The sequence below is a fragment of the Dunckerocampus dactyliophorus genome, chromosome 6 (assembly GCF_027744805.1).
Source record: "Dunckerocampus dactyliophorus isolate RoL2022-P2 chromosome 6, RoL_Ddac_1.1, whole genome shotgun sequence".
Taxonomy (NCBI): Eukaryota; Metazoa; Chordata; class Actinopteri; order Syngnathiformes; family Syngnathidae; genus Dunckerocampus; species Dunckerocampus dactyliophorus.
The window spans coordinates 33,492,420-33,516,824 of record NC_072824.1 but is presented as its reverse complement, the minus strand read 5'-3'; the positions used below and the strand labels follow the sequence as shown (position 1 = coordinate 33,516,824).

General features: G+C 42.5%; 1 protein-coding gene across 1 annotated transcript in view; it reads left to right on the top strand.

The window, feature by feature from the left end:
- Positions 1-830: 830 nt before the first annotated feature.
- Positions 831-24,405, top strand: part of LOC129182326 (sodium/potassium/calcium exchanger 3-like) — a 46,819-nt gene continuing 23,244 nt past the window's right edge. Inside the window, exons 1-4 of the mRNA XM_054778299.1 lie at positions 831-980; positions 8,454-8,668; positions 12,515-12,634; positions 22,423-22,499. Of these exons, the coding sequence (XP_054634274.1) occupies positions 8,485-8,668; positions 12,515-12,634; positions 22,423-22,499 (381 nt within the window). The 5' untranslated portion in view covers positions 831-980; positions 8,454-8,484. The remainder of the gene's footprint in view (positions 981-8,453; positions 8,669-12,514; positions 12,635-22,422; positions 22,500-24,405) is intronic.

Genomic DNA, 24,405 nt, shown 5'->3' with positions numbered 1-24,405 from the left:
ACAGATGGTGTTTCGCCAGGAAGGCGAGATGTTGCCAGGCGATGGAGGAATGTGTCCAAGCTCTGCTTTCTTGGCTCTGCCACTGGTCAGGGGTTGGATTGCGTTGTGGAGGGGTTTATGCGGCTTTCAAAACAACATGGCAGTATGTACAGTATGTACAATTCAAGATGGAACTCCACTCACACTCGGCTGCGCAGCGAATACTTTGCCTTTTTTGATCATTTGTATTTAATTGCCTAATAAATACATGATAGAAGAAACAACACGGATCTCTTCTACGTATGAGGGGGAGTTGGTCACCACAGTACCATTATTAATGAAGCAAGACACCCACTTAACCGTTTATCTTCCAATGCTCTGTTACTGATACACATTACTTTTATTTGTTCTACTAACTTGGAACGTTAGTAATTAACTTTCACCCGTGCTTGTACAATTGGTGCTCAGCCAAATGTAACTGTGAACCGTGAATGGAACCGCGTGGTGATTCAGGGAGCAGACAAGTCCAAACATCTACAGTATGCGGCAGCTGTTCAACTCCGATGGATTGCAAGGTGTGCGTAAAGCACTTAACGTGTGCTCCAATAATGCCTTGTGCACTGCCACTTCTGTATTATCGTTCATGCTAATTGGCTAACTGGCTTCTGGCTGCCCTGTTCTCACGAGAGCTTTCTCTAAACAAGAAATATGTATTGTCACGTTTTAATCTTGCGACGATCTTGTGACACCCCTACTTCTTACTTATCACTGTCCATTTCTTAGGAGCAGATACTTTGTCATGTTCAAGGATCATGCTTTGTTTGGCAGCTGTCCAAACAGGAGAAGCAGCAGCAGAGGAAAGAGAAGACACGCTTTAAGGGACCCTCAGAGACCGGCAGGGAGAAGGGTGCCTTGCGTTCCCGACAGGACACCAATGCCAGCAGCGGTGCAGAGGGTGACGTGTCTTCAGAGAGAGAGACCTAGTTCTCCTGGTTGGCGAGGTAAGCAGACACACATTTTACACAAATGCACAATGTGTGCATGTGTGTGCGATGTCAGACATTTCTATGCAATTGTGTGAAATATATTACATAATTGAAAAATCAAAACATGTTTTTAATGCTCTTAAAAAAAAAAAACTAACACGTGACATAAGCACCATGTCATGTCATACCGTCAAGGAAAAAGGAGCCAAGCTCACCCATGTTGCGTGATGCCGCCAAGGAAAACAGCAGCAATGTTAACAACATTGCTATTGGCCATAAATTTCAATATGACAAAGAAACAATAGGTTGTCATGTTTAACTGTGCTTGGTCACAATTGTCAGAGAATAAGCTAATCAAGCTCAAACTTATCAGCTTCCAATTTCATTCACTCTGTAAGACCAGGAAGGCTTTTCCCCACAGGTCATTCATTGTACACGTAGTTCTTGGTTAGTTTTGCCTGTGTTTGTTGTAAATGTAGCATAGGAATATCAGCCCCTTTTGCGAAGTCCGTGTTTGGGTTTTGTCGATGAGAGGTGAGGGAGAAGAGGTCTTTTCGATTTGTCCACAGTCTGCCTTCCCAAACAGACAAGAGACTGGGAGGCACTGAGTCATACTGTATCTCTGTATGTCCCTTCTGCAGCTGCTGGCTTCTCCCTGTGTGAACTCAGTGGCAGGCACGCAATAAAAACACACCATCACGCTGGCACTGCTACCACACAAACGACGCACAAAACAACATTTCAACACAAGGGCGACATTACTTACCAAAGACATGTTCTGTTCTTGGTACGAGCTGCTTTGCACCGTATGGAAGTCCCTAGGGTGCGTTCCCACTTGTCATGTTTTGTCCAGTTGAAACCAAGTCTGGTGCTTTTGATCTGCTAGTAATTGATACGCGCGTAAAAACATCCATTTTTGTAAGAACATCCGTGAACACATTAAATCTGACTCACAGTGTAGAAGTTATATACTGTACTCTGGTACTTTGCTTTTCATTATAATGTGTTCCAAAAGATCAGACAAAACACACAGGAAATCATGTAAATCCAATGAATGTGTTCCAGTGAACAACAGTGATCCCTCACCACTTGGTGCTTCGACCCAATCATTGCTGTTTTGTGGTTTAATGCAGCCTAAAATCAGTATAAACGTATGCATATTTAAGCAAAGGTTTACATATTTTTGGCCTAAATTAAGCATTTTCAAACATAAAAATGGATGAAAGTACTTTAAAATACAATATAAGGCATTGAGAGGACGCATTCAAAGATGTGATGATATTCTACACGGGTCACTAGGAGTCAGTAATGTTCCATTAATGAGACAATAACTACTGTAGGAAGTACCGTACAAAACAACAAGGATCACGTGTGGGGATTGTATTTTCTCTTATTATTTTACTAAATAATGTCAACAAAAAGTCATCATGCAGAAACTGGGGTGTACGAAAACCGGGGCTTGACTGTATACGTTTCACTTTTGCGTCTCACAGCAACTATGGTGCATTCAAGGACTGACGAACAAATTGCGAAATCTCAACGCTTGAGGAAAAAGTGCTATCAGTTTTCTGCAGAAAAAAATGGCCTATTTTAAAAAAAACAAAACAAAATTGTAACCAAAAATCCGTGAAAGGTGCCTGGTGATCCGCTGTCATTTATATCCTCCTTGTTACATCTCAGATGGTCAAAACTCCACCAAAGAAACCAAAGCCTCATGTACGAAACCAAGGAGGCGGCGGCCTAACTTTATTCGTATGCTTAACTGTCCATTATTTAGTCTGCTGACAAAAGTGTGGATGTGCAACCAACTGCACTAAAGTGCACATCAGGTATTTTTTTAATGTTGGGTCCAGACCAGAGAACCGCGCCCTAACACACAAACCTGTGAACATTTGGTCCTGTCCTTGACTTGCAGAGGGTCCTGCAATCCTCAAAGTGCGTGTTTGCTTCCTATTTTCTCCAAGACATGGAGGATGCAGTTATGTAAGGGAATGAAGAAGGAGTCGGCATCTCAGTGTGTGCATGGAGGCGAGTGCACACACGGCACTGGTGGAAATGTCCGCCCTGTGGAAGGAAGAGGGGGCCTTTTTTGGGCAGTTACACTTGGAGTTGCTTTGTTTTCATGACTAATTGTGAACAGTTTGATCGTTGCTTTGAATTTGTTTACAGTTGCTTGATTCAAGTTCTGTGCTTCAATATGCATTCCTGTCTTTAATCTTTTCATTTGGCTCTAACAAATCAACTTTCTCACATCTTTTTTGTCACGTTTGCACTGGATTTGGTGGGAAGAAAAAGGCAACATGTCATTTAGTGTTTTTCTTTCACATGGGCGTCCTCTCTAGTTGATAAAGCACTAAGGGCACCCTTGACCCAAAACACATTCTTCCTTGTTAATCAGGTCTTTATGATTCTTAACGGAAGGTGTATTGAACGTATCCTTGCACTTACAGGTTTACCCTCACTGACTCCAACTACAATCACATTTTTTACATTTCTAAAAATGTTACACCAAAAATAATAATGCATCAGAATCAATTATTTAACTTGTCAAGACTGGATTTTTGGAAAATATTGCTTATTTTTTACATCCCCCAAAAATCAGGTGTACTTCTAAAATGAAAACATTAAAAATATATTTTTTAAGTAATAATAAAAAAATGTGGTCTGACGTTTTACAACAATTTGATGCGGTGAAAGTGAACAATATATTGGCATATTTGACTTTTTTGAGAGGCACCATTTTGGGACCCAAGGGTAAAACAAAAGCATTTGCGGGCTGTGGATGCTAGATGGCAAATGCACAGGGATCCACTGTACTCCTGAACAAGATCTTAGGACCAGGACCATCCATCCATCCATCCATCCACCCACCTACTTAAAAAGGAAAACGTACACATTTTCTGTCCTAAGGAAAAAAGACATTCTGCCTTTGAATGTGTTGTTGAATGGCATGAACAGTTTGGATGCCAAAAGACTGTGATTTGACATCTGCATTTGTTATAAGATCCCAAGACTTAAGGGACAAAAAAGTCAAATGGTGTTCGCCAAAAAATGGACTTGCACTAAGCCAGAAGGTCGTGACGGGTTTCTCCAAATAAAGCGTCTGCCTGATGACGGCATCCATCAGACCGTGTGACGAAAGCTGGCTCGTCCAATAGGAAAACACTACATTTTAAAGTTTTAATTCAAGTTTAATTTTCTCTCATGCAGAACACAACAAAAATGGCAAGTTGAGTTTTCTCAGAAGGGGCTTCCCATTGTGTGTGACATCCAATCCTGGACTGTCCTGTTGGGAAATCAGCAGAATTGTTTCCACGTTTCTCAGAAGATCATTCTCCTGATGGTGTGCTTGGACCTTGGACCCTTTCCTCCCTGAAGTGATGAACCTCAATGACGTGGAGCAAAGCAATTTGCAGAGATGACCTGAACCCTTAAATCTTGGTTGTGTTTCTTTGGCTTTCTGGAAGAAATGGGATGGTGGCTATCACGTGGGCTCCACTTTTTAAAATGTTATTTACTGTTTCTCATCACTCTGGCTTTCTTCTCACACATCTTCATGTCTTTTCATATGCTGAATAAGTGACACAAATGTCCTCCAGGAGAATGAGCACTAATGAGATTTAGCAGGGTAGTTGGCCACAGTCATGAGCTAATCATGTGGAGCACACTGAACTTCATAAAGACGTGACTGCAAACAGGATGTCAACATTTGTCAGCAGAGTGGGACTCCTCATTTTTCATTGCCAGTGCGAGCACCAAGATCAGTTCCTATTGGTATTGTGGAAACACAGACCAAATGGACATGTACACAATAGCTGTGGCTTACAAGCCCGTGTGCTGGAGTGCCAGTCGATATCACCAGTGGTACCTCGGTTTGTTAGTAATCCGTTCCAAAAGGTCCCACAAAAGCCCAAGCAACTTTTCTGCTAAGCAATAATGTGCAGTCAAACCTCGGGTTTTGTTCTCCAGTTTTTGTATGATTTGGTTTTCATTCCCGTCTGATGAACACCATCGAATTCAATCTCTCCAAGATGTACGGGAAGTTTTAAGTTCCATCCATTCCTCATTTACATGCATTCCACATTGTTTAGGCACATAAAACTACACTTATTCTTTATAAAAATATGTTTGTTGTTCATCTTTTTGGAGGTCTACAACTGAAGTGGATTTACATTATTTCCTATGAGGAAAAATTGCCCCGTTTTTGTACCTTTCGGTTTTCATCGAACATTTAAAAAGAATTAATCATGAAAACAGAGGCGCAGCAATCCGTCATTTATCATGGTTAATTGGCTCCAGACCTGCATGTGATAAGTGAATGTCCGCAAAGTAGGTGTCCTCCTTTTATAAATGGAATATTTTTGTACTTGGAGCATAAAAAGGCTGTTTACGATGTTCTAAATGTGATTTGTAACATTATTAGAGCCAAGACATGAAATAACACCAAAATAGGAACTTGTATACTCCTGTTACCCAATCGAGTAGACATTTTCTGTACAGTACTCCCTGTGGTTTTTATTGTCTCATCAATGTAGTGACCAGTGTAGAATGCTACATATCACAACACCTTTGAATGCATCTTCTGAATGCCTTACATTTGTATTTTACTTCATTTAGCCATTTTTATGCTTGAAAATGCTTAATTTTGACAAAAAAAACATACAGTTTGCTCAAATGAGCATATTTTTGGACTAACAATAGGCCGTGTTCAGCCACATAACAGCGACTATTAATTATGTTTTTGAAAAGCCAAGACAGGCGCGGAGGGATGACTTGATCATTGTGGAAATCCAATGAATTTGTTCCAGACACCCAAAAATATGAATAAAAAACACATTTTATAGAGAATAACAATAGTTTCACTTGCAGAAAACAATGAGAAATACATGACGTGACGAGTGAACTCGAACATCATCATCACTGCTTTATTGAAGACCTGTTGGCGAAGACGGAGGAGGAGAGGGCAGCGGCACCTTCGCACTATTTCTTCTTCCTCACCTTCAGTAAAGTGCGGGCACTCGCAACTTTCTTGGGCCCCATGGTGGCTTATTTTGCAGTCATCCTCAATAAAAAAAAAAACAAGCACGCACGGGATGCTTTGTTTGGGTACTCGCTTCCGTGGAATGATACGTTTCCAAGCGGACTACTGTAGTTTATTACGTACAAGGTTTGGCTCCACCACAGCCATACAAACACTTTTGGTTGGAAAGCGGGGCGTACAAAAGCTGAAGTACTTCTGTATTGATCATGTTTACATTTCTAAAGCTGTCATTGAGGAAATATGTTGTCTCGTTTGTGTTTTATGAGATGCACAAGCATTGTTTGCATCTGGATCATCCGCATTGTCCCCATTTTGCCGATTTCGCTGTTTTGAGGTCAGCAAGCTATTCTTGCATGGCCAACCACACCGTACACCCCCCCTCCCCATGTCCAAACAGTGCTCAGCTGACTTTTCTCCTTGTGGTGGAGCAGCAGGAGGACGGTGAGAGGAACAGCTCTCGCCGGGACGTGAGGGGAAGACATGACCTGGATACGTCTGCTAGCTTGCTAGACTCTTTTTGTACTGCAAATGTGAAAGTGTCCTCAGCAGTGACTGCAAGGCCATGCGGGGGATGACATACTGCAGCACGCAGGTCGTTAGATGCTGCATTTTGTCATTTTTACTCCCCTTGATGCTTAAAGCATTTACCGCCCTCTGACATTCCAGCATTTTAATATTCTTAGCCACTATTTGCCCCCCGATGGGCACCGGGGGGTTTTCAAAGTCTTACTTTGTGCCTTCAAGTCATTTCTCGGTCTTTGTTGCTGTACCACCCAATCTCGTGACTCCTCCGAGGTGCTTTAGCGTCCCGAGGGAGGTGCGCCTCACACTTTGAAAACCCCTGCAATAACACAACACAGATGGCAAAGAAAAACATGAAAGTAGCAACGATAAGAGCAGAGTTGAAATAACTTCTCTGCATAAATTAGTGGAACAGGCCAGCAATGCCGTAAATGTTGGTATCGACCTGATACCAAGCAAATACAGGGCCAGCATTGCCAACACTGATTCATGGTTTTTCCTTAAATGTGTTGATCATGATTATAATCACAAAAAGACAAAGGCCAGTATTTGGCCAGTATTTGCTTCCATGTGCAGGACACTCCTGAGCAAGAATTTACATTTTGCACTGTTGGATCTTAAGGAGGCTCTAAAAAAGCAAAAGGAAGAAATGGGAGTAAAAAATGTGGATTGAATGTCATTTTCTGTCAGGTATTCACACTGTCATCGTCTTTTGATGGCAAAGGCAAAAAAGCTTTCTCTCTTTGAACGCCGTGGGATGGTTGAGCTGCGTAAGCAAGGTCTCACAGCTGAGGTTGGACGCGGTAAGACAGTCATTTGAAACTTCAAAGGTCCTGAGAGTTACGGAGCACAAAGGTCAAGTGGTAGACCCAAAAAAACCATCACCGGCTCTGAGCCGGAGCATCCGATTTTCTGTCCGTCAAGACACGAGACGATCCTCAGGCCAAATGAAGGTTGCTACTGGTGCCGAGTGCAGTCCAATAACCATCAGACAGCATCTGTAAGAGAAGGATTCGTCTCCAACGCCACAAAGTTGCCCATTTGGAATTTGCATGAACGGTGGAAGAAAGTTTTATTCCCTGATGAGGAAAAATGGAACCTTGACGGTCCTGATGGCTTCCGACGTTACTGACATGAAAAGGAGATCCCACCTAAAAGATTCTACACACGGCACAGTGGAGGGGGTCCATCATGATCCTTCAACGGAACAATGGAGCTTCAGGTTGTGCAGGGGCGTCAAATGGCAGCTGGCTATGTTGAGATCTTGCAAGGGGGGCATCCCTCGTCTGTGTGGTAATGACTAGCTTGTTCAACAGGACAACGCTGCACTTCACAATGCCCACCTGTCTAGTTCAGGACTATTTTGGGGGCGGGTTTCGGGTTTTTTGAGCTATGACCTTAAACTTTTGGTCAGTTGATGAACAGCCTATATCAGTTTAAAGGTTGTCTGCAATGAATTTCTGCTCAAATTATTTTTGTTTCACGCCCATTTCCTCTTTTTGCACTTTGAAGCTCTACTTAGAACTTCCTTAAGACCAAACAGGGCAAAATATCAATTCTTGTGTTGCTACCTGACTGCTTTGGAACTGAAGAGGGAAGGTAGCCGGTTCTGTTGGCTCGTCTATTTTAAAATAGGGGCTCTTTGGGCTCCCAAATGGCTCCTCAGAGTTCAGTGTTGTTGAATTGATGTATTACCCAAATATGTGGAATTAAAGTGACTACTGACACGGTTTTATTCGAATGCACAAAGTGGACAGATTGAAAAAAAATCCTCCTGTTCGTGTGTTAAACCTCTCTTTCCCTCCCCTTTGCGCTCAGCGGCGACACACACGCCACCACACAGTTTGGCCAATCACGTGCGGCTCCCGTCTTTCATTTCAAAGAGCCGGATCGTTCGCAAACGATCCTTCACTCCTCCTCCTCAGACCACACTGGAACGTCACAGAAACAACACGCATGGACGTGCTAGCCGGGCAAGGGATGTCTCTGGCGGGTATCCGACAACGGAGTCGTCCGGTGACCCATAAGAAGGTGAAAGCGAGGAGGAAAAGGCGTAAGGAGTTTCTTCTGATCCAGATATGTTTGTTCGCCGGCTTGCTTGTCGTCGTCAAGGGATGCTACTTCCTGGCAGGTGATTCAGGTAAGGAATCGGATGGAAGCTTTTGTTTGTTTGTTTAATTTTTGTTTTGTTACAAGTTCACTACAAACTGACACTCTTCTACGCAAAAATATAGAGTTTCAAATATATATAACTTTACTTTAGTTTTGCTCGTGTCTGTTGTGGCGTTTATTGTAAAGGACTACACCAGAGTTGGGCTTACGTGATTTATTTCATTGCATTACATCAATCGCAGGGCACGTGTACACAAACACAACGCACTGCTTTTAGCATCCTTCATGCACACCATGCATCAAAGTGCCCCCCAGCATCCTTACATCTTTTTTCCTATGAAAAATGTTGAAGAAAGCAAGTGATCAATTGATATCAGTTTGGTTTTGTTTTCATTGCAGTGCAACATTTACTTTATGACTGTTGGAAATGAAGCGCTTACATACGGACAGCTTGAGTCTCCCCCGTTGATGTATGAAAAATGTCACTGTTGGCATCGTTCCACTAATAACATTACGATCCATAATATAAAAAACTTGAAATGTGCAGTTTCGGGAGAAATTGCGTGTGAGTGCTGGCGCTGCCAACCGTGAACTGAAATGCTGCACTCGCTGTCAAATCCCGTGCCAAAGTGTCAAAGTCAAGTACATGCTAATGTTAGCATACTACAAGTAGTAATGCTAACATGCAAACTGTTAGCATGCTAGCACCTAACATGACACCAGTGCTTATGTAAGTTTATACTATTTGAAAATTCAATGTTAATTTTAGCATGCTAATAATGCTAACATGCTTGCTGTTAACATGCTAACACCGTACATGAAAGCACTGTCCATATAAGTTTAGAACTTTGAAAATAACGAAAAAGCTAACATGCTACTTTTAACATGCTCGCAATGCTAACATGCTTGCTGTTAACATGCTAACACCGAACATGAAAACACAGTCCATATAAGTTTTGAACTTTGAATAACAAAGCTGACATGTTAATTTTAACATCCTCGCAATGCTAACATCCTAGCTGTTAGCATGCTAACACCTAGCATAATATCACGCTTTATGTAAGTTTATACATTTGAAAATGGCTTAAATGCTAACATGCTACCATTAGCATACTAGCAATGCTACTAACTGTTAGCATGGTAACATTGAACATGGAAACACTGTTTATGTCAGCGTATGCCAGCCTGTGAGGCTGTGCAAGTGTACGTTGGTAAACCTCACTCCCTCTGCCTTAAGAGCTGCGCTGAACACGCGGTCGACAGTCCGGGCTTTTGGCCGTGTGGTCAGCGCTCTCGCCTCCCAATACGAACGCCCTTTGTTCGAGCCCCGGTGCGGGCAGTGCGAAACAGGGCGGGTTACACTTATACCATTAAAAATAGTAACAATGCTAACATGCCAATAGCAATACATTACTACTGTACTGTATGTCCATGTCACTGATAAGGGAAATCTTGCAGTAATTGAAACTGTACAAGTATAGGTATTTATAATTGATTTTTTTTGTTTTGGTACACAGGTTTATCAATTCCCACAAGTTACACATTAAATGTGAGGAACAGGAAGTGCACCTTTGGCTAGCAGGAGTCCTGGCTAGCATGAATTTACAAAAAATAAATGAATAATTCAGACTCTTCAGAACTGTTACTGTTGCACGTTCCTAAAAAGAAACCAGGGCTCTCCAAAGTGTGGCCCAAGGAGCGATTTTTTTTGCCCGCAGCTTGTTTTTTATTGACCCGCAGTGTATTCCACAAATACAGTGAATTCATTACTACCGTCAATCCCCGCACATTTGTGATTCAGCATTGATGGCCTCAGCAAAATGTTTTTTTCTTTAAGTACGCTGGTGGGCGCAATGGTGTTCAACATAACGGCATTGCTAATATCGTTGCTGTTTTCCGGTAACAAGTCGAGTGAGCGCTTATATTCGTATATTTGCGAATCCGTTTAGCAAACATCACATGGCTTGGCCACAGCTCCATCCAACAGTGGCCAGCTGAGTAGCCTCTGGAGTTAAAACTGCCATTTCAGGATTGAAGTACTTCCACGTGATTGAAGTAACAGGCGAGAGAATGCGAGGAAAGAGTACGTTGTGTTTCACAGCAAAGCGTTGGTTGCGTGTAACTACTAAAGCTACATCTCAATTCTTTCCATGCTAACTAATTACATTTATGAAGGAAGAATTCTGTTACTAATTCAGTTCCTTTTTTGGGAAAGTAACTATTAAGGATGGAGTCAATGATTGATCCATTATCCAATTAATCCACAACTATTTTGGTATTTATTTTTTGGGTTTAAAAATGTAAATACCCTCTGATTTCAGCGTGAATATTTTTGAATGTCTTCGTCAGCCATGAAAGCAGATTCAACCCTCATCCAGATAGACTAGATAGGACAGCTCCGGTATGAGAGTCTCACGTTATAACAAATAGATTTAAAAGACCCTCCAACAAACTAATGAAGCGTTAACACAAACATGATTGGGACAATAGAAATGCAAGTCACTCGGTTATTGGCTCACCTTGCCTGTGGATGTTCTCCACTGTCCTATTTAGTCTTTGAGCATGAACCGATTTGATGAAAGGCCAAACATCTTGGCAGACAACCTGAACAGTCCAGTTGCGATCGATTCAGTGCCCTGAGAATACAAGCACCTGGATTGGGAGACAGGATGAGCGTTAAATGCGTTTTCCTTGTGCCGGTTGTGTTGGCGTTAACACTTAATTAGTTTGTTGAAAGATCATTCAACATTGATGAGTTATATTGTGCTGAATGAAGCTTGATGTTGCCGAGCCGGGAGCAGGGCACTCTGCGCACATGACTTATTCCCACACTCCTTCCTCCATGCGCAGGATAGCCGAACAGGGAGGGGGTGGGGGCAAACCGTTCAGCGCTGGCCTGCACGCAAGCTTCCTCCGCTGTTGCTGTAGCTGCTGTTTGTGGTGCGATGCAGTTCAGCTGTGCCCAGAGGACAACTGAAGAACTGTGATTTTTGACTCCAATTTGAATCCCCCTCCCCCTCTTCACCTCTTCAAGCTGACTTGTGCTTGGCAGGAGGGGGGCGACTCCCTGCTGGGCTCTCCCCAGTATTGCTCCACTTCATGTACACGTCCAGTTTGCTGTGAAACATTGAACAACTAGTATCCAAATGACAATCCAGCTGGCATAAAAAAACTTCAATTCATCATAAAATAATAGCAAAATAACAAGTTAAGTGTAGAAAAACACATTTCCGTAACGGAGTCATTGACCTTTTTTGGACAGTTTTGCATGGAACTAGCCGCTAGCTTTAGCTTATTTACTGACCACATCAGTCCAGCACTCAGGTCTCTGCCAGGGCTTCCTCGGGTGCCCAGAGTCAGGACCAAACATGGTGAGGCTGCGTTTCCATGGGACAGTCTTCCAGAAGATGTGAACAATCCTCAGCTTTGGCGATGGGGAACACTTCCATTCAAACAGAAACTATGTGATGTGTGCTCTTTCTGGAATGTTATGTTGTGATTTTAGAATGATTGATCATTTTAGGGAATGATTTTATTCTCCTTTTCTGTAAAGCACTTTCAGTGACCTTGAGCATGACCTGGCTGGAGAAATAAGCGTGCCTGTTGTCTGGATTGGCATCTTAGCGCTGGCTTTTTTCATCCGGAATGAGATCATAAAAATTAAAAGTGCAGTTATGGATGCTGCCAGCCACCAGCGGAGCGTCTGACTGCTTCCATCTGGGGGGATTTCAGATTTGCTATTTTACCGTGGAAGAGCAACAGCAAATCAGGAGGGGGCTTTGATGTCGGCTGACTGATGCTGTGTGATGTTTGTGACTCGGGTACAGTATGGTTGGATACTGTATGGTGATCCATACGGGGCGGTGTCTTCCAGGTGTTGTGTCCAGCCACAGCACCGATGCGCAGCAGCGATGGAAGGCACGCAGGCTGCTGCAGGACACGGACAACAGCAGCTCAGCAGACACGGCGATGGAAAGGAATTGCACTTCTCCAGGTAAGAAACAACTCTTCATCATCACACTCCTCTTTCTTCTGCCGTCTGGCCCTTTCGCTTTCTGTCATGCGTTCCCCACAGAGAAAGCCCTGTTTCCATGGCAACCCTTTGATCTTGTCATCAACAACATACTTTGGTGAACCTGCTTATTTGGAATGGATTGTTGTAAGTCTTGTAACGGAGTTTATGAATGCGTGAACTCACGTCGCCCTCTTCTGTTGCTATTTTTAAAGACACAATCATGTCATAACTGATGAAGGTTGGAGGGAGAAAGACCACACTGATGTTTGCCGAGGCTGTGCTGGGAGGCAATGACAATGCCATCAATTTCCATCAGCCTTCCAAGGTTGCCTAGAAAAGAAAGGAGGGCCAAAGTTCAACTTATTTTCTCCCCTTGCTTATTAAAAACTGGAGCTGCTCTTTCACCTCCTGCTAAATTTAAAGCCTGCACTGCACCTCTGTTGGCTTCTTCTGAGGACCGCAGGGCTGTTTTTGCGGTGGTGTGTCATCTGTTCTTGTACTGTAAAGTGGGCCCTTGCTAGGAGCCGTGCTTCATTCACTTCGGATTTTCAATTGTTTCCAAATCAGGGACATCAAAGAGGATGTATGGACGGTATGACGCGAGCATGGTGGGGGTGTTAGTGAAATACAGAAGCAACAGTCCTCATCTTCCACTCGGAAAGGTAACAAACGTAAAGACAGTTCATGGAGAAACAAAAAACTATTTCCGGATGTTTGTCAGAAGTACTGGTGGTCCTCGTGTTACGGTGGTACCACGTGGGTTGCAACCAACCATTAGTCCCTCAGTCGATTAACCTTAAGCTTGTTTCCATAAAGCAAGTCATCGGTTAGGCGGACCAAATCGATATGAAGTAAACACAGTCAGTGCTTTGGTCTACAGCGTCTGCAGAGTAATACATGGTCACGTGTCTACGCAGAGATTTAACATTCAAGATGATTTATTCCCAAATAACCAAGGGTCAAAGACACAGAATTACATTTCCCTCCATGTGCGGCGCAATGACAATAAACAGGTGAAAAATACCTTTTCAAATGAGGAAGGACATCACGTTGGTTTTTTTAGTTGACTTTTTAACCTCCAGAAAAAAGGAAAGTGAAAGTGAAAAGTTAAATGAAACTAGATGAAACAATTGTGTATGAATTGTGTCTGAATGCTGAGCTGAGATTTTGAATAAATGTTGAAATACCCGATTAATGTGTTGAAATACCCGATAAATATGTTGAATACCCGATAAATGTGTGGAAATACCCGTTGAAATACCCGTTCAATGTGTTGAAATACCCGATAAATGTGTTGAAATACCCGTTGAAATACCCGATAAATGTGTTGAAATACACGTCAAATGTGTTGAAATACACGTTAAATGTGTTGAAATACCCGATAAATGTGTTGAAATACCCGACAAATGTGTTGAAATGCCCTTTAAATGTGTTGAAATACCCGATAAATGTGTTGAAATACCTGACAAATGTGTTGAAATGCCCTTTAAATGTGTTGAAATACCCGTTGAAATACCCGATAAATGTGTTGAAATAACCGATTAATGTGTAGAAATACCCGATAAATGTGTTGAAATACCCGTTAAATGTGTTGATATACCCGATAAATGTGTTGAAATACATGTCAAATGTGTTGAAATACACGTTAAATGTGTTAAAATACCCAACAAATGTGTTGAAATACCCGATAAATGTGTTGAAATACCCGTTAAATGTGTTGATATACCCGATAAATGTGTTGAAATAACCGATTAATGTGTTGATATACCCGATAAATGTGTTGAAATACACGTCAAATGTGTTGAAATACCCAACAAATGTGTTGAAATGCCCTTTAGATGTGTTGAAATACCCGTTGAAATACCCGATAAATGTGTTGAAATAACAGATTAATGTGTTGAAATACCCGATAAATGTGTTGAAATACACGTTAAATGTGTTGAAATACCCGATAAATGTGTTGAAATACGCGTTAAATGTGTTGAAATACCAGATAAATGTGTTGAAATACCCGATAAATGTGTTGAAATACCTGTTAAATGTGTTGATATACCCGATAAAAATGTGTTGAAATAACCGATTAATGTGTTGATATACCCGATAAATGTGTTGAAATACACGTCAAATGTGTTGAAATACCCAACAAATGTGTTGAAATGCCCTTTAGATGTGTTGAAATACCCGTTGAAATACCCGATAAATGTGTTGAAATAACCGATTAATGTGTTGAAATACCCGATAAATGTGTTGAAATACACGTTAAATGTGTTGAAATACCAGATAAATGTGTTGAAATACGCGTTAAATGTGTTGAAATACCTGAAAAATATGTTGATTTTAGATGTTTTTATGTGTCCTGTATACATTGTTAGTGACGTAAGTGTTTATTTATGTTCCCACTTAACACTCGACTTCCAACGGAAGTCATCCGTAGACCAAGGACGACCAGTACAGACTATTTGAGTAAAGGGTGGATTATTCACCCAGTGGAGTCTACATTGTTACTTCGGTTTTCATACTTAGAATTCAGCACTGTGTTCCCTGCACTGCCAATGCAGCTGTTGCAGCTGTTCACAATACGATTAATTATCGAGTATGGCTGCAAATAGCCCACCATGAAAGTGGCAAATTGTTGCATCCAGTCGTGGGGTTGCGGAGTCACGACAGCGTGATGCGTTTTGCCACAGAGTGTACAGAGGCGACATCCTTGTGTCTTTTCCCTCCTCTCCTCCCTCGGCACTCATCGCCGTCACATCTTGCCAACAAGTTTCAAAAAAGGTAAAAGTGATGCTAAATGTTTTCTGCATGTAAAAATGTGTTTTGTGTTAAGGGATACTTATTGTTTTCTATGGCAAAAATTGAGTTTTCATTTGATTTGGTTTTTGGCAGATCGTTTGTTCGTTTCTTTCTTTCACAGCGGACTGAAGACATTTGCAAACAAAAGGTTGGGGTATGCATGTACATGTGACTGCTCTCTCCAGGGGTCTTACACTGCAGGCTCCTCTCCTCTGCTCTAAAGATTGCTTCTGCTCAGCACAGCTTAGACACAACACTCTGTTTTAGGAAAGAAGGTTGGAATGACTTAATCGGGCTTCCCTGTGAGAAATGTGGTGGAGATGCGCATGCGTGTGGCTGCAAGTTGAACTGTTTACTGGCTGGAGCTCCTTGTTAAGAGTCTTACTGATTTCATGCGAGGGTATTGGGCCCGCTTTCTGTTGTGTGTGCGTGTGTGTGGGTGTGTGTGTGCGTGCGTGCTGGTTTGCGCAGCCTTTCTTGTGAGAAGACAACCAGCTCCATTTGCACTCTAATGAATGAATCAGAATACATAATGAGTCCTTTAAGTACCCTGACAATCCACCACTCCTTCTCCCAACTACACACACGCTAATCAGAACTAAAATTGACGTATTAAATGCACAAGCACATTTCCTCTGAGAAATCAGTGTCTCCATATTACGATATTATTGGGCTTCTGTTGTATTAGAAGCTGCTAATGCAAAGTCTCCCATAACTGCATCATATAATCAAGCATTTTACAGGTGGGCAATTCTCCTGAAAGGGGTACCAGCAAGGGTCCCGTCATAATATGTATGCTCGTACTCAACAACAACAAAACGTTACGCCTCATTAGCGTAAATATCGTAGTCCACGCATGCAAAGAAGCTGCCGTCTGCATTGACCGACAATATTTGTATGATTATTTCCGGGATATTTCGCCAAAAATTAGTTCAATAACGAAAGTGACACTCATTCAAAATGTGAAAAATGCCGTAGTGTCCGTGATAGGTGTTATGATCTGCTTTCCTACTGATCTATTTTTTAATTTCATACACTTTGCTGCGATTGGCTGGCGACCAGTCCGGGGTGTACCCCGCCTGTCGTCCGAAGTCAGCTGGGATAGGCTCCAGCATACCCACACGACCCTAATGAGCATAAGCGGCATAGAAAATTGATGGATGGATAATACGTACACTTTGGGGAACTATTTTTTACATCATGACTGCACTTTTTAGGGAAGTTTGCCCAACATCCACAATCTTGAAATGAGATTTGATTACACGCTCTAGATATGACAAACTAGCACGAGGCAGCTAATGATGCATGTACGACGCATTCACCTATGCCGCCTATAAAGGCCGCCATTAAAAACCTCCAACAACATGTTATTGTTTTATATATATATGCTATGACCATGTGATAATAACATGTTATTGTTTTATATATACGCTATGACCATGTAATAATAACATGTTATTGTTTTATATATATGCTATGACCATGTGATAATAACATGTTATTGTTTTATATATACGCTATGACCATGTGATAACATGTCATTGTTTTATATATACGCTATGACCATGTGATAACATGTCATTGTTTTATATATACGCTATGACCGTGTGATAATAACATGTTATTGTTTTATATATACACTGACTGTGTGATAACATGTTATTGTTTTATATATACGCTATGACCATATGATAACATGTTATTGTTTTATATATACGCTATGACCATGTGATAATAACATGTTATTGTTTTATATATACGCTATGACCATGTGATAACATGTTATTGTTTTATATATACGCTATGACTGTGTGATAACAACATGTTATTGTTTTATATATACGCTATGACCATGTGATAATAACATGTTATTGTTTTATATATACGCTATGACCATGTGATAACATGTTATTGTTTTATATATACGCTATGACCGTGTAATAATAACATGTTAGTGTTTTATATACAAGTATATGCTATGACCGTGTGATAACATGTTATTGTTTTATATATACGCTATGACCGTGTGATAACAACATGTTATTGTTTTATATATACTATAAAGTAAAGTAAAGTAAATAAATGTATATTTTTTATTCAAACGGCTAAGAAAGCACGTCCTCTCAGCTGCAAGGCTGGAATTGTGATTTTTTTTTGTGTGTGTTCGTCTTTGTATGTGAACGTATGTCTGGTTGTTTTGGGTACGGTGTGTGCGTGTGACGGACTATGCAAAGATGGGGGTAAAACAGGAGTCTTTAAATGTCACGTTACTCAACACGGTAACTGCACCCGCGACATGCGATGTGTCAGCCTGCATCATCATCGCCCACTGAGCATGTGCAGAAGAGGCCCCCAGCCCTCCACGTGCACTCATATTATGCATGAGATATACACGGGATGAGCTTATTCACATTCCCTTGAGTGAAGGAGGCAACTTCAATCAACTTTTTTTGGTTTGCTGAGCGGCAACGTTGGTCGAGTTGTTTCTGTTGTTGCTCTTCCTCTTTGGTTGCTGTCATGAATAAAACATTGGCAGTGGGCCTCATTTAGGACCCCCGGGAAGGGGTAGATCTATTTGGCTTGTTGGCTCAGTGTAGTGGCCAAAGACACTGGTCAGAGCAGACCCCGGGATCAGGGTACTTGTATTGCGCTCTTTGACCACCTGGGGGTTCAGTATCTTGCCCAAGGACACTTCGACATGATCATGGGAGGATGGCGGATCGAACCTGCAACCTTCAGGTTGGGAGATGAAACTGGACTCCAAACTGGACTCCCTCGACACCTTGGCTGCGTCTAGAAATTCTGTCCAATTCTGTCGCCGTGTTCGGCACCCGGGAAAAAAAACACACTGGCGGCTGCGCTTGTGCTGCCATAATGAGTGGCTTCTGTATCCTCTGATCCTTATCAGCCTGTTTCAGCCATTGCTAGAATTTCTTGATAGCATCCACGTTTTCTCTCGGTGGTGCCTGCCGTGCAGGGAGGGTTCAGATTAGCCCTGTTGTGTTCACATTCAATAAATGTTTATGAAAGTACGCAATATAAAACATGTGCTGCACTCTCTCTCTGTCACTCTGTTATACACCCACACACAAGGGAAATTAATTAATTAATTAATTAACGCAGTCAAGGGAACTTTAGTCAGATTGCAGAACCTTTGACCCGGCTAACATGGGCTCCAATGTATTTTACGTGGACTGCAGAGGCTGAGTGCTTTCAAAATGCTGACGTCACATCCTCTCCTTTGTTGTCCCACCTTATTCTTACCCTCCAATTTCTTGTTGATGTCGACTGGGTGGGTGCCAGAGATGTAGTATGGACCATAAAGCTGCATCTCTGTGCCTTCTAATCTGATTTCAGTGCAATGTAACTGGCATTTGTAATTGTGAGCTGTTGGCCATCATGTCGTCCCTGGAGGAATGGAGGCATCGACCGGAGGGCTCGTTTCGCTGTTTAATTGTCCTGTCCGACCACAGGCACCTCGCTCACCCACGTTTTGCCCAAAGCCAACTCTCATCAGTTCCTTGCCAGATTCATCGTTACGCTCATTGCCCCAGCTCACGCTATGGGAAGCCAGACATCCTTTTTCAGGCCCTCCTCACCCTCACCTGATGACAATCAGAAGGAAACTAGCATACCTGTGGCCCGGATTGCAGTACTCTGCAGTGTACTCGTGGTTTGTTCATCTGCCTGTGCTTTGTGTCTTTTTGTATCAAACCTTTGTGTTTGTCTGCATCAGGGCTCTGCTAGTGAATTCCTTTTCACCTCCTTTTCATATTTGAAGAGGAAATGTAATGAATGGGGCCACACGGTGGTCTAGTGGTTAGCACGATGGCCAACACAGTAACAGCTTGGAGAGCTTGGAAGGCCTGGGTTCGATTCTCCCCTGGGCATTTCTGTGTGGAGTTTGCATGTTCTCCCCGTGTGCACGTGGGTTTTCTCCGGGTACTCCGGCTTCCTCCCACATTCCAAAAACATGCAGGTGAGGTTAATTGGCGACTCTAAATTGCCCATAGGTATGAATGTAAGTGCGAATGGTTGTTTGTCTATATGTGCCCTGCGATTGGCTGGCAACCAGTCCAGGGTGTACCCCGCCTGTCGCCCGAAGTCAGCTGGGATAGGCTCCAGCATGCCCCCGCGACCCTAATGAGGAAGAAGCGGTATAGAAAATGGATAGATGGATGGATGTAATGAATGAAAGCGATGCTGCGGAGTGCAACGGGAAGTACAATCGCGGCGGGGATTTCCATGATGAGTCTTTATGGGATATACTAGGAGGTTTTACAATCTACAAGACAAAAGGGATCTCTCAGTGTGTATTCCTGTGGCTCTGAAATTGTGCACACTGATGTGCGCTATGCCCTGCAGTCATGTGACGTACCTGCCAACATTGCTCTTTGCGGCGTTGGACGATGAAGTAATGGACGCAAAGGAGAAAGGGTGCATGCTAAAACGCTTCAACTCGCGTGACAAGTTTGTGCTTCTGAACGTGTCCAGCAGAGCATAAAGGTAAAGTGAATGTACCACAGAGCACAGCACAGGGAAACAAACAAGCCAAACTTAAGTCATGCTACATCTCCAGTCACCTTGTGGCACCTTCCAAATTGCCTGGCAAAGAGATGATGCAGGCAGGAAAGTGGGCAGTCAGCTCCCAGGACAGAACGAAACAGACTGAGGCAGAATGTGTCCCCAGGCAAGCTGAGGTTAACACATCGACTGTGAGTAGCGAGGGATAACAAACACACAATTGCACGTGCATGTCTGCACTCCAGGCATTAGTAGCAGTTTGGACCACAGCACTACTAATTAGTCCAAAATGAAGTCAATTTTAGCCTGTTTGTGCATTTTGTGACATGCAAAAGTATGTCACAAAGACAATAAAAGAAAGAATACAAAACAGTGGAACTTTCCTTTCAGCTGCTGTGATTTCCAAAGTAAAACACCTCATTGTGTACCAAGCTCATTTTGCTGCATCCAAAACATATACTTTGGCCAAAACTTTGACACACAACGTGAACTTCAGAGTATTTGTGTGTTATTTCTTTGCTTCTCCCGTAAAAATTCAGACAATAACAAAAGTGACACAGATTCAAAATGAGGAATATGGCGTGGTGTCCATGATGCATGCAGTCAAGATTTTACTGATCTATTTTTATTCAACAACACACTTTGGGGAACTGTTTTCTTATATCATGCTTCAAGTGTTTGTGACGATTGAAAGTAAGTTCAAAGCGTTTCTAGTGATAGATATACAGTAGATAATGTGGCCATATACAATATATTCAAGTCATACTTTATTTGAAGATGCAAATTGGTTAGAAGATAACTTTCAGTTTTGCTTGCTGTGTCACGCTTTTAGTACTCTTTTCTTTTCATATTCCAATTGTTTAGAAAATTAGCAATTGTAAGTTTTGCTTGCTATGTGACACTTTTGGTACCCCTTTCAGGAGAATGACTCATTTATATTTTTAAAAGAGCATCGCTAATGGCGACCTCTAATCTCAATTGTGACTTTTTGCACCTCAAAGAAAAAGGTTAAAACACTCAGATAAACAAACAAACATAGTAGTCGTGTAACAACAGTACCTTCACTAACTTAGTGACATAGAAAACAAAAAGCAGTTCACATACAGTAGATGCTCACTTCTCCGCCTCTCATCTTGCCTGTTTCAGCCGTTGTTCTATCAGCCCGAAGTGGTCGGCTAGCTCAGTAGCGGTGACATTGACAGTCATGTCTCTGTGAAAATGATGACTGCAGTCTGAAAGAGTCTTACTGTGGATGATGTAGAATCGTAACTAGTCCACATTTTTCACTAAAGGCCGCACATTAGTAAGAAAATGCTCAGTCAGGAGAGTCTGTGCGGTGTGCTAGCTTGGAGTTAGCTCGTCTCCACGCCTTCCTTTCCTTTGTTTCCGTTCTCAACGGTGTGTGTAGACTCTGGTACCGTGGAGCTCTCAGAGACGAGTCGAAGATCAGTTGACTCTGCGAAATCCAATATCCAATATACACTTGTTGAGTGTAAGATGGTAAACCACACCTGATCTGAAGAAATAATAACTACAAAACTAGAAATCTGGAAGAGACACTGGGCTTTGCTGTGTATATGCGCTGCCATCTTGTGCAAGTATAGGTCATCTGTTAAAGACACATGTCATTTTCAGTGCTTTCATAACATAAATGATGCTTGATGAAGACACGAGTTTCACTGATTGGTGGGTTCTCAAAGACTCAGGTTTCACTGACTTGTGGGTACTTGACAAAGACGCAGGTTTCACTGACTTGTGGGTACGTGACAAAGACGCAGGTTTCACTGACTTGTGGGTACGTGACAAAGAAGCAGGTTTCACTGACTCGTGGGTACTTGACAAAGACGCAGGTTTCAATGACTCATGGGTACTTGACAAAGACAAAGACTTGTGTCACAGAAGTTTCTGTGTATGCGCTTTTGTTATGAGTGACTCAGTTGAATTGGGTACCCGAATCACTCAAGTGAGTGGCCAATAAGAACTTGACTAATAAGAACTAATAAGTCTTGAGTCAAGTTTCCTGTCCCTGATTCCTAAGTACTTGTTACTGTTCCTTCCCTGAACTACATCACTGCCTTTCTTTCTTGCATTCACTGTCTGCCTGTGCTGATGTTGCTCTTGGAGGACAGATGTTCTAGATGGTGTTCATCTCACAGCGTCTCTACACCTGCATTGAGCATTGGGCTTGCATGCAGGGACGTGTCAGTCGAGAATGAACCAGCTGTTTGAAGGTCACGCACACGATGGGGCTTACAGACACAGCACGAGCACGAGCACGCAAATGAAAGTGAAGTCAGTTAATAGGGCAGGTAGGAACAGAGAGGAGAAACTGGATCAGCCCCTCACAGCTGAGGCGCTTGGTTTTAAAATGATGACCTCAGAGTCCAAACCGTACCCCTCCCACTCTGGTGACGTGTAACCCTGCTGGATGTTTCTTTCTCTTGCAGCTTTGCACGAGTTCCCCTCAGACGTGTTCACTAACCAAGAGAGAACAGAAGGAGCGGTGGCCTTGCATGTCCTGTGTGTAAGTGAACCGTCGTGCCTTGAGCCATTTATGACACCACTACTTTCACGTTTTTCAAATCAAGCCGGGTGTCATGCAAAGAAGGAGCCTTGTTTTTCTCAGTGCCTGAAAAATTAAGGTTGAAACTGAAGTGAACTTGTGTCTGTGTAGGCTCTCAGTCGTACAGGAGTTGTCCAACGAGGGAAAGGCTTCTTGAGACGTCATCTGTACTTCTGTGAAGAAGGTGTCGGACGTTTCGCTCCTCATCCGAAAAGCTTCGTCAGCGAACTAATAAGTGCTGGTAGCCTAGGCCTTAAATACAGTAAGAGTGGGCGGAATTGGTGTGCCAACGCCGTCCTCCTGTTGGTTCCTTACACTAAGACTGGGAGGAGTTGTGGTCAAATCCTCTCCTTACATTAGCACCTCCGATCAAAGGGAAGTGTAGCTCCCTGTAGTTGGGTATGAACGACTCTGATACTGGCTCGTTAGCGTCTATTGTTCTGGCTGGGCCCTGGCTCCACCTCATTTGCAAGACGAAGAGCTGTGGGTTTTGGTCTCAGTAACCTGCTGAACACAGGGTCCAAATTAAACCTCAAACCACCATTCCGATTCAATGATGGGTTCTGTTGTTTGACAAAAATAGCTTCCTTTACTCCTCTTTCAAACCATCTGTTTTTTTTGGCCAAAATCTTTACCTCGCTGTCCTCAAAAGAGTGATTGGTTGCTTTAAGGTGTAGATGTACTGCTGATTGAGGCCCACTAGAATTGTCCCTGCGATGTTGATAAAGCCTTTTTTGGAGCATTTGCTTAGTTTCCCCAATGTAGTGCTCTTTGCATTCCTCATCTTTACAGTGGATGGAATAGACCACATTGCTCTGTTTTTGGTTTGGAGCCTTGTCTTTAGGATGCACTCATTTTTGTCTCAGGGTATTTACTGGTTTAAAATAGGTAGGAATTTTGTGTCGCCATAAGATCCTCTGGAGTTTTTCGGAGACCCCCGCTACATAAGGGACTACCACTCCTCTCCTTTTTGCTTCTGTGGGCTTTTGGGTTTCTTTCCCTACTCTCTTCTTTTGACATTTGTTAAAAGCCCACCGTGGGTACCCACAGGTTGAGAGCGCTCTCTGGACATGTTGTGTCTCCTTTTTCCTTCCCTCAGCACTAGTTGGTATTTGTTCCGCTCTATGTTGGACTTCCCTTTGATCGGAGGTGCTAATGTAAGGAGAAGATTAGACCACAACTCCTCCCAGGCTTAGTGTAAGGAACCAATAAAAGGAGGGTGTTGGCACACCAATTCTGCCCACTCTTACTGTATTTAAGGCCTAGGCTACCAGCACTTATTAGTTCGCTGACGAAGCTCTTCGGATGAGGAGCGAAACGTCCGACACCTTCTTCACAGAAGTACAGATGACGTCTCAAGAAGCCTTTCCCTTGTTGAAGTGAACTTGGTTTGTCAGAAAATACGATCCTCAACGTGTGGCTTTACAACACCAGCAGTTTATCAGTGGTTCTTACCTGCACTGGATGAACCAATAGGAGATGACCTTTTTCTGCTGACATGTTTGACACCATGACACGTAAATTTACCACTTTATTCTTGTAAAAATTACACGTTTTTCTCATAAATTTCCGAAAAGTTTTTTCTCGTACATTTATGACTTTATCCTGGTAATATTACTCGTTTTTTCTTGTAAGTTTATAACTTTTTTCTGGTAATATTCCAAGTTTGTTCTCGTAAATTTACGACTTTATTCTCATGAATTTATCACTGTATTCTCGAAATCTCCGATTTGTTTTTTCTCAGTAGTCCGTCCTAATTTGTGTAATTCCTTGCAGTCATGTATTTATTGAGCTCTTTGGAACCAAAGGTATGACTGATGGCTTCTAACTACTAGGCTAGTATGCAGCTCTGCGCTCGCTAACTACG